The sequence below is a fragment of the Camelina sativa genome, chromosome 15 (genome assembly GCF_000633955.1).
Source record: "Camelina sativa cultivar DH55 chromosome 15, Cs, whole genome shotgun sequence".
Taxonomy (NCBI): domain Eukaryota; kingdom Viridiplantae; phylum Streptophyta; class Magnoliopsida; order Brassicales; family Brassicaceae; genus Camelina; species Camelina sativa.
Window position 1 is genome coordinate 19,028,869 of NC_025699.1, and position 11,133 is coordinate 19,040,001.

Here is an 11,133-nt window from a genome sequence, read left to right on the forward strand (position 1 = left end):
GCAGTCTTGTTTGTGATTGGTTAATTTTTTTTAAAGTGATTATTTCTTAATCTGCGTACTTTACTCAAAACATCTTATATTTTGAAACGGATGGAGTATGAAAAATATAAAACCATTTCAGATTTTTAATGTACAACATCAATTTTTTAAGAATAAAAATAAATCTTAACACAAAAACAGTAAATACAAGGACTAATTAGGGCTTGATTGGACAATTGAAAGTAAAACATTAGTATTATGCAGCCTAAGCAGTAAGCTCTCATTAATATAACACATTTAATTGATTGGTAGAACAATCATTGATTAGATTCATATTACTTGTCATTTTAGGTAGTTTCACACGGATGAAAACAATAAGCTAAAAATTTTGGACAAAATTCATAAATTTCAATCGTAAAATACTGAATGACAATTAATATAAAACAAAAAAATTATGCTAGAACAACATCTAAAAGACATGAGTAACTGATTAATTTTAATTTTAACTGATTCATTTTTTATATATATATCATGTCTTTATCATACATTTAGGGAAACATATGTTTAGAAGACTCTCAACCATTGCACCACAATGATTTTCAAAAAAAAAGAAAAAAAACAGAAAAACCCTAAACACAAGCGCCACCAAGAGAGAGAGAGAGAGAGTTGCCAATTTTGATCCGCCTCTCCGGTTGCCCTTCCGGCGCCGGAGAGGGCTCCGCCCTCTTTAGGTTTTCTTCCTCTTTGTAGTTCCTTTTCAGTCTCCCGCTCCTTGTTATATCGTCGTCGTCGGTTGGGTGTCTCTTGAAGGTGGTGGTTCCGGTGATTCCTCGGCGCGTGAAGCGAAGATTTGTCGGGTGGAGGTTGCTGGTGAAGGCTCTGGTGCAGACAATGGAGGACAGTGTCGAATCTTGGCCAGATCGGGTGGATCTGGGATGGCGAATCTGTCTTATGTTTAGTCACCAGCGGTTTGTGGGCTTCGTGAGGGCTGAAATCTTTCTTCGTTGAGCTTCAGTGGTGGGGTTTAGGTTCTTCTTCAAATCTTACCTCTCATACCAGCCACGGCGGTGTCCTGCAGCAAGGTGTGGTGTCGTTTTTTTTTTTCAGTCCGACCAAGGTGTGGTGTATGTCTCGTAACTTGACGGAAATGATGTTGTCACTTTGAACTTGCACTGTGAGGTGATGATATGCTAATCTGGGCTCCAATTTCAAATCTTTATATGATTAGCATTCAGGTTATTATATAGTTAGTTCGGAGAACCATCATTTTCGCCGGTTATTATAGCTTCATGACTCTTGGTTGGGTCAGTCGGATGTATTGTTCGTTTTAGGTTTAAGACCAGAACAGTGAAAGCCGGAGAGACCAAGCTTTTCTAATGAAGCACCTCTCTGGGTGTTGAAGCTATTGAGACAAGTTCTACACGTCGATCATGAGGATCTCATAGCTGGGAGTTGATCTATTTTCAATATTGGTTTAGGTCTTCTCTGTGTTAGTATTTGTTTTTCGTGTCATTGGGTCAATTTAGGTGGTTTAAGAGATGATTTCACTCCGAGTCATGGTGTGTTATCTATCTCACTGTGGTTAAAAAATGCAATGGTTATCGATTAGGTAGCGTTGGGTCCGCCTAGTGTTCCAGGGTTGTACTTGATCAACATTGCATTTGTTTTGGTCCAAGTCTATAGAGGTGAATGTAATGTACTTTTGATTTGATTGTAATATTTTGGTTAATGAAAAGTTGATGTTGAGCCAAAAAAAAAAAAAAGGAAAAAAGTTTATACTCATTGATATTCTGTCGGCATTTTATACTAGGCCTGCGAATTTGAACCGAACCGATTTGTCCGAACCGCACCAAACCGAGATTTGGGCAAATCGGTTCGGTTTCTATTAATTAAATAAACCGATCAGAAATATTTTAATTAGGTTCGGTTAACCAAGATTTTTGGTTTGGTTTGCTTGAACCGAAGGTTAACCGAAAAAAAGAAAACCCTAAAAGTAGCCGCCATTGCCTCTTCTTTATTAGTTACTCTTTGATTTTTCTTCATTTCTTCTTCTTCTTCAATTCACCATCTTTATTATCTTTGATTCATTATCCTCCTCTTCTTCTTTGATTCATCATCACTTGCTCGATTCGTCTTCCATATATTATCATCATCACTTCCTCGATTCGTCTTCCATATATTATCATCATCTTCATCATCTCTTCTTTTGTGTTGCCTATTCTTCTTCTCGATTCATCATCTTCTTCCTTTTCTTGATTCATCATCATCATCTTCTTCTTCTTCTCCTCGTCCTTATTCTTTACTTCTATACCGCAAGCTTCGACTTCGAGATCTCCCCGCCGTTGCCTCCATAGCTCCACTTGTGGTCGTAGGGTTCTCGTTCTCTCAAGACAAATTTCAGATTTTGTTTTTTTTTTGTTTGTGTTAGTGGGCCATTTTTCTGCAAGCCCAACAATCAAAAACATCCTTAGCCCAAAACTATTAAACCGAAATAACCGAATGGTAAAAACTGAAATAACCGTCACTGAATTGAGCCGAACCGAAATCTTAGTCGGTTCGATTCAGAACAGCTTTCGATTTCTAAAATAACCGAAAAACCGACAAAACTGAACTGAAATACCCGAATAAACCGAAATCGCAGGCCTATTTGATACTATTGTTTCTGGAAATATCAACCTTTTGGTGACCAATCCAAAAACGCGTACTCCACTCTCCCACAAGAAATAGCAAGCATTTAATTATATGATAAAATGGACAAGACACGACGTATATATATTAACAAATTTTGTTATTTGTCCACATGCATAACGACCAATCTAGGATACGTACTCCACTCCCCCACCTCCTTGATTACTGATACGAAGATGGCAAACAAATATTTCACACTTTTCAAAATTTCACTACCCATATAATTCTTAATTTTTTTTAGTTTGGTCCGCTGTTGAAGCAAGCGTAACCTTCCGCTATGACACTATTCAAATTGTGAATTATTACTTCTAAGAAAAACATGATGTATACGTAGTTGTTGTTTTTTTTTTTCTTTTCTTTTGTGGATTCAAGATTTAGTACCAAACTAAAGCACTTCAAGTCGTGAACACAATCCTTCACATCTTTTAGATTTTGAGACAACTTATGACATAAATAGTATATTGAAAGATTGAAGTTCTATCTCTCAATAAGTCACTACTGTTAGATACATGCAGATATTTTCATGCAATTATTGTTTGTAGATAACAAAATATAAGAGATTATATGGGACATAAACTGAATTTTTTTCTTACCCAAAAGTAGACGTAGATATTTTGTTATACATATCATCACTTTCAGACAGACATATACAGTATATGTCATTTTTGTGGTCTTTAATTATTTCATCATAAATTTTTTTGTCGGACTACATTGATTTCTATGGAACATTTTCGACCACGTCTTGAACAAACTTCTTAAGAGCACAGTTAGAAGTTCCACCGTCCAGCAACGCCACGTGGAGTTTATCCTTCATCTCAGTCACTATCTTCCTCATCTTGCTATCCTGCTCCATCGCACACTTGATCCCTCTCTCAATCTCCTCAGCCGTCACAATCTCTGGCTCACCCACCAGAAAATCTCTCCGATAATCCTTCTTCACCTCCGCCGCAAAACCAAGCTCCTCCACCATATGAAACGCGTTAAACTGTTGTTCCCCAAAGATAGGCCACGCAGCCATGGGAACACCGAACCATAGACTCTCAAGAATCGAGTTCCATCCACAATGTGTTACAAACGCTCCTATCGCAGGGCTCTCAAGAACAGCTACTTGTGGTGCCCAGCTTATGATCTTTCCAATCTCCACCGTCCGATCCAAGAAACCTTTTGGAAGAATCTCCTCTAAGTTCGTAATTTCTCCGGGAGGAGAACCAATCATGTCTTCCACCACGGGAGAAGCGCGACGGAGGGACCATAAGAACCTATGGCCGCTCCGCTCTAGCGCCACGGCTATTTCTCGTGTTTGTTCGTCAGTGAAACCTCCCATGCTCCCGAAGCAGAGGAACACTACAGATTTTGTCGGTTGCTCTCTTAGCCAACGTAAAATCTCCATTCTCTTCCCATCTTCGCCGTTGGTTTTGAAGTCCATAATGGGCCCAACCGTGTAAACCGGAGGAATATTTGTATTCCCATTCCCGCCGGAAAAGAACTTCAACGCCTGAGGTTCCAACTCAGCCACTGAGTTCACCAAAATACCGTTCGTCTTTCTAAAACTTGTAGCTCGACCCAAAACGTAAGAAAACCATTTCTTGGTTAGCATCACTGAAGGCAAACAGTTCGCCGGAAACTGTCGAGTCAGAGTTGGAACGTCAAACTTTACATCAGAGTCTCTAAGCTCACTTACGTCGAGTTCTTTGTCTTCGTAAAGAGATTGAACATGAAACTGTAGCCCGAGATATGAAGCGTTCGACGTGTAGACGATATAAGTCGGGAGGTTAAGCTCGTCGGCCACGTCTAACATCGACGTGCAGAACATGTCCACTACAATCCCAGCGAGCTGCGAGTCTGAACGTGTGGAAACGTCCGTGGCGAGTTCGGACACGGCGGCTCTTACATATGGTTTTTTGCTCTCAATGTAAGATATGTATGTTTGGTTCGGATCTTGATCAACGGCGGGGAGGAGGCAGTAGCGGAGACGGTCTTCGGGCTTAGTGTAGACGGAGGAAGAAGCGTTGTCAGCGAATTGTGAAGGGATGACGATGAGAGTGACGGAGAGGCGGTCGTCGTTGTCTACGAGAAGCTTCGCTAACGCCGTTGTTGATCGGATATGGCCAACGCCCGGAGATGGTATGAAGACAAGCTCGATTTTCATGACGTCTACACTTTGGTTTTGGACTTCTAGTTTGATCGTAGAGAGTAAAGATTAAAATACCATGTAATGATAAAAGTGCATGTGTGGTATACTGGTATGTATGTCTGTGATATAGTAAAATCCCATTCCCATGTGCTTATTATTTTAACAATTAGGTTATGAGCCCCAAACCAATTTTAACAATATTTTCTTGTATTTTTTTTTTACGTCTATGCATTAAATTATTGTGATGATTAATTCAAATGTTTCATATATTATGTCGATATACCACCATTTTTACGTCATACTGTAAAATATTCAAAAATTTGTTAAACGTTTATTAATAAAAAAAATTATGAATAATAGTACGAAAATTTTTCAAAATAGTAAACAATACATGTAAGTAAAAAAATGAGAAATACCCTAAACTAGCATTATTTTGGGTTTTTGTTCCAAAACTAGCACACACGCTGGAATGTTCCAAAACTAGCATTTCTTAATATTGAGTAATTAATATAGAGAAATATTATTATTTTAAAAAACTCAAAAAAATCAAAATCCGATCTCTCTTTCATTTCTCTTCGGCGAAGCTTGATGAATTTTTCGATCTGAGATCTTCATTTTGATCTCGGATTTTCCCGTGAAGCTTCAATCAGGTACTAAATCGATGGCTATCATCAATTTCTCTTTCTTCTTCTTCGATTTCAGAGTTTGAAATTGTTGGGTTCTCTTTCTTCTTCTTCGATCGATAGCTTCAATCATCAATGTCAGAGTTTGAAATTGTTGAATTCTCTGAAATTCAGGAAGAAATTGTGACTTATGGCTCTATATAGATGAATTAGTTTTATTGTTATGTGATTTTGGTTTAGTTGGCTTGATCATAGCAATGTGTTTTTTTCAAGAGAGAAGCACCCAACGGAGATCTCAACATCAGAAGCTTCTCTGGTGGGTTTTCACACGGATCCGACAAGTATCTTTGGAAAAATGGGTGCATGTACAAAGGTGATTGGAAACTAGCCAAAGCTTCAGGAAACGAAAATTCTTGTGGCCTAGTGGAGCCACTTACGAAGGTGAATGCAAACTTGTTTTGTTTGTGACTTGTTTTCAAGTTGCGGATTACCTAGTGGGCAGCCACGGGATTTGGACTTATCAGGATATTGAGATTGTTAAAGTTGTGGCTGATAAAGTAACAGTTGCGTTAGATCATGCAGCGGTTCTTGAAGAGTCTCATCTCATGTGGGAGAAGCTAGCGGATCAGAACAGGGCATTGCAGATGGCTAAAAGGGACGCGCTGAGGGCAAGCCAAGCGAGGAACACGTTTCAGAAGACAATGAGCGAAGGGATGAGACGTCCGATGCATTCGATACTCGGACTACTGTCGATGATTCAGGACGAGAAGTTGAGTGATGAGCAGAAGGTTATTGTTGACACGATGGTGAAAACGGGGAATGTGATGTCGAACTTGGTTGGGGACTCGATGGATGTGTCTGATGGTAGATTTGGTACGGAGATAAAACCATTTAGTCTGCATTGTACCATCCATGAAGCAGCTTGTAGGACTAAATGTTTGTGTCTATACAAGGGGTCAAGTTCTTGGTTGACGCGGAGAAGTCTTTGCCGGATAATGTAGTAGGAGACGAGAAAAGGGTCTTTCAAGTGATACTTCATATGGTTGGTAGTTTAGTAAAGCCTAGAAAACGTCAAGAAAGTTCTTTATTGATGTTTAAGGTTTTGAAAGAAAGAAGAAGCTTGGACAGGGGTGATCAAAGATGGGCTGCGTGGAGATCACCGGCCTCTTCAGCAGATGGAGATGTGTATATAAGATTTGAAATGAATGTAGAGGTTGATGATTTGAGTTCTCAATCTTTTGTTTCTGTTTCATCAAGAGATCAAGATGTTGGTGATATGAGATTCTCCGGTGGCTATGGGTTAGGACAAGATCTAAGCTTTGGTGTTTGTAAGAAAGTGGTGCAGGTGAGTTTCGTCGTCCATATCTATTTCTAAACATGTAAATAGATGTTGGTTTCAGACAATTAGGAAGACCTTCATAAAAGTCAAGGTCATTATGGAATGCCATCCTAAAATTCAAGAATGTTTTCCTAAAAGCTATTAAATCCTTCCTAAATTTTTTAAAAATGTGTTTTTAAATTTCTTTATATGTGTTTTGTGTCTTATTGTATCACATTCACATATTACTTCATTAATGATGTATAATAATTTGATTTGGTGCACATATTGGTGTTTTACAACGAAGGTAGAAAATAGGAATATCTAGCATGATGTTTTATTTCATTTTTATGAAGGACTTACTAAAATGCGAGATAACCTTCCTAAATATTTTATTGTGCATAAAAATAGGTTCCGTAGTGTAATATAACTGGGTTATCAACAAAAGTTTAAACGTTCTGTAGTAATGATAGATGTTGTTGGTTTTCCAAGTTACAAGAACATGAGAAGGTAATCTACAAGCTATCAAGGAACCATCTATAAATAATGATTTTATGAAAATATATTTGAATTCATTAAACGAAGAAAAGTTCAACATAAAAACTCAGCATTACTAAAAAATGTAAAACATAGAAAGAAAACTCCATTAGTAAAGGGTAATGGTATCATTTTTATGTTACCCTAGTGTTTACCAATATCCAGAATTTTTATGAAAGTTATACTGAATNTAATGATGTATAATAATTTGATTTGGTGCACATATTGGTGTTTTACAACGAAGGTAGAAAATAGGAATATCTAGCATGATGTTTTATTTCATTTTTATGAAGGTCTTACTAAAATGCGAGATATCCTTCCTAAATATTTTATTGTGCATAAAAATAGGTTCCGTAGTGTAATATAACTGGGTTATCAACAAAAGTTTAAACGTTCTGTAGTAATGATAGATGTTGTTGGTTTTCCAAGTTACAAGAACATGAGAAGGTAATCTACAAGCTATCAAGGAACCATCTATAAATAATGATTTTATGAAAATATATTTGAATTCATTAAACGAAGAAAAGTTCAACATAAAAACTCAGCATTACTAAAAAATGTAAAACATAGAAAGAAAACTCCATTAGTAAAGGGTAATGGTATCATTTTTATGTTACCCTAGTGTTTACCAATATCCAGAATTTTTATGAAAGTTATACTGAATTCTAAACTTGTTATGAAGGTCATCATGAAGTTCTAAGAATCCTTCCTGAATTTCGTGTAATCCTTCCTGAATTTCACCAGTATCACGACCAAGTGACATCATAAAGTGTTAGGAAGGCATCCTGTGAATTTAGGAAAGCCTTCATAAAGTGTTATATTAGGATGTGAAACCGAGAACTGGTGTTTTAACAAATAATCTAAGCCTTTACTTCAAGTACACATTGAGGCAAAATACAAATAAAAACAGTTGTTTACACACATATTTAACATAGAGCTTTAAAGGAAATGAGTTAAAATAAGGGTTAGCATCCTCATAACTCCAAACAAGAGCAGTCTCCTTGTCTTTTTGATTGTTGATCCATTGGTCATCTTGGTGTACAGTTCCATCACATATTCTGCAATGAATAATTTTTTGCTGTCACACAATTTCCAATATTCTACTATCTTATTCAGCCTGCATAGTTGCCAGATAGATCTTGAGTTATAAGATAAAGGGTAATGCATGGAGATAAGAAGTTTTGGTTACTTACCTTAGAATATAGCCATACTCAGCAGCAATTTCAAGAACTTAAGGAAATCAATGGTACCATTACCATCCATGTCCACTTCATTAATCATGTCTTGAAGCTCTGCTTTGGTTGGGTTTTGTCCAAGGGAACACATCAAAATCCCCAGCTCCTTAGCGGTAATGCAACATACAAGTTAAATCAAGAATTGAAAAAATGAATCAAACTATTGTCGCTCTAGAAATATTGAATAGAACAATTCAATCGAATCTATCTTTAATCACAGAACTCAAAGAAAACAACAAGCATGCATCATCAAAAGCTAGATATCTATAATTCCTCCTCTATTGGCAGTTTATTGTCATGAACAATGAACAAATGGGCAAATCTAATTTGAGATAATCCTAACAAAATTTAAAGATATGAAATCTCCAAGGACCAAATAGCTAAGTTCCTTGTAGACTTAAACGTCGTCATCATCATCTAAATTTCAATTCACCAACACAATTTTATCAAATCCAGAAACTAAATAAACAAAAACAAGGACGAAACTAGAGTTCATGATTGAGAGACCCAAATCACATATCAGGCAATTTATTGAACATCTAAAACTTTTGAAAATAAGAAAGGGAAGTCGATCACACCATAGGATCTAAAGCAATGACACCTAAGAATCGAATCCAGAATCGAGGATCTAGAATTAAAAATAGAGAATCAAGCTTACCTTGAGTTTAAAATCAGAAGCTGCTTGGCAAATATCCTCACCAGTCACCACTCTCTTCCATCCCGCTTTTTCAGGCTTTGGAGTCGTAACCTTCCGTGTTTGGTGCTGCGTGGCAGTGGCATTAGTCTCTATCGCTACAAAACTAGACCTCCTCGTCACATAGCCTCACCGTGTCTCAAATCTCTATTCGTGCCACGAGTTTCCCTAATACCACCGTTCGCAAGTGATTCACTTTGAGGGTAATCAAAGTTGTATTTCTTCTCTTCAGCAAAAATAAGCGTCCCGCTAGTCGCCGGTTCCGTGTTAACGGTGATAGTCACCGTCGATGCTCCGATTTTCTCTCATTATGTTCTCTCTCGCCGGTGGAACACTAATTCTCGTATTTTCACCATTTCAACATTTTTGTTTAACCCTTGTTTTAATTTAACTTTGTTAATATTTTATATTTTTAATGTTATGTAAAGTTGTGCTAAATTTGGAACATTTGAAAGGGTGTGCTAGTTTTGGACTAAAAATTTAAAATTGTGCTATTTATGAGAATTTCCCTAAAAAAATAGAGAATAAAGGAGGTAAAATAAATTAAAGAGAGTCCTAAAATGTTTTAGAGAAAATAAAAAATTGTGCTTTTGTTGACAAAAGAAATAAAAATAATTGTGCTTTTTAAAGTTTCATAGTTTTTTTTTTTTGTTTTTGGGTTAAATTAGTGATTCCAAGAAGTTTTCCAAAAACCACCTTGGTAAGAGTAAGACACTAGGAAAGGTTTGTTTTGGTTTATCTTGAAGATTGTCCATCATTCTCTTGAGATATGATGTGGTTTGAGTATTCTGATTGTAGAAGATAAGGCCTCAGGAAAAAGCCTCAAGCCCAAGCCCAACATCAAAGTTTGATTGCCCAACATCAAAGTTTGATTACTGACACATCACAACGGTCAAAACAGAGTTACATCGACAATACGGAGAGTTACAGCGACAATACAGAGAGTTGCAGAGACAGTACGAAGTTGGTGACTCACCCTAATACAGCTGTCCTCCAAGATAAAGATTTCTAGATTGTTCCTCTTACCTTGTATATAAAAGATGTAAAAACCCTAAAAGAAACGTTAAGGAAAATACAAGTTATTCATCAAAATCTCTCTGTTTTCTAAACTCCTTCATGGTATCATAGCCTTGTAAACTCTAACAGGTGAAACAATGGCCGCCACTTACCCTTTTCCCGACAATGTCCATGTCACCAGCTCGGTCACTCTGAAGCTGACTGACAACAATTACCTCCTGTGGAAAACACAGTTTGAGTCTCTTCTATCGAGCCAAAAGCTTATAGGCTTTGTCAATGGTGCCATCAATGCGCCAACTAAGTCTCATCTCATCGTCAATGGTGAAGCCACCAGCGAAGTCCCTAATCCTCAGTACGAGTCGTGGTTCTGTACCGACCAACTCATTCGTTCGTGGTTGTTTGGTACACTGTCTGAGGAAGTCCTTGGTCACGGTCACAGTCTGGTCACGTTCCGCGAGATCTGGTTGTCGCTTGCAGAAAACTTCAACAAAAGCAGTGTAGCTCGTGAGTTTTCCCTTCGCTGCAGTCTTCAGCTCCTCTCCAAGAAAGATAAGTCCCTCTCCACTTACTGCCGCGAGTTTAAGTCCATCTGCGATTCATTGAGCTCCATCGGTAAACCGGTTGATGAATCCATGAAGATCTTCGGTTTCTTGAATGGTCTAGGTCGCGAGTATGACCCTATCGCGACTGTGATACAGAGCTCTCTGAGTAAGCTACCAGCTCCAACCTTCAATGATGTTATCACTGAGGTCCAAGGCTTTGATAGTAAATTGCAGTAATACGATGACACCAACACTGTCACTCTGCATATTGCCTTTATGACTGAGAAGACAAATCCCTGTGCTCCTCAGTTCTCTCCAAATCATAGGGGTCGTGGTCGCTTTGGTCAGAACCGAGGTAGAGGAGGT

The 11,133-nt window shown here is 37.7% G+C and overlaps 2 protein-coding genes across 2 annotated transcripts; one reads left to right on the forward strand and one right to left on the reverse strand.

Annotated features, from left to right (window-relative positions):
- LOC104747179 (UDP-glycosyltransferase 71B1-like) lies at positions 3,235-5,024 on the reverse strand. The gene has a single exon (XM_010468763.2). The coding sequence runs from the start codon at positions 4,814-4,816 to the stop codon at positions 3,386-3,388; it is 1,431 nt and encodes a 476-aa protein (XP_010467065.1). The 5' UTR covers positions 4,817-5,024; the 3' UTR covers positions 3,235-3,385.
- Positions 5,780-6,908, forward strand: LOC109129125 (ethylene receptor 2-like). The gene is made up of 4 exons (XM_019236766.1): positions 5,780-5,789; positions 5,905-6,297; positions 6,378-6,769; positions 6,825-6,908. Exons 1-4 carry the CDS (start codon positions 5,780-5,782, stop codon positions 6,906-6,908), a joined length of 879 nt encoding a protein of 292 aa, XP_019092311.1.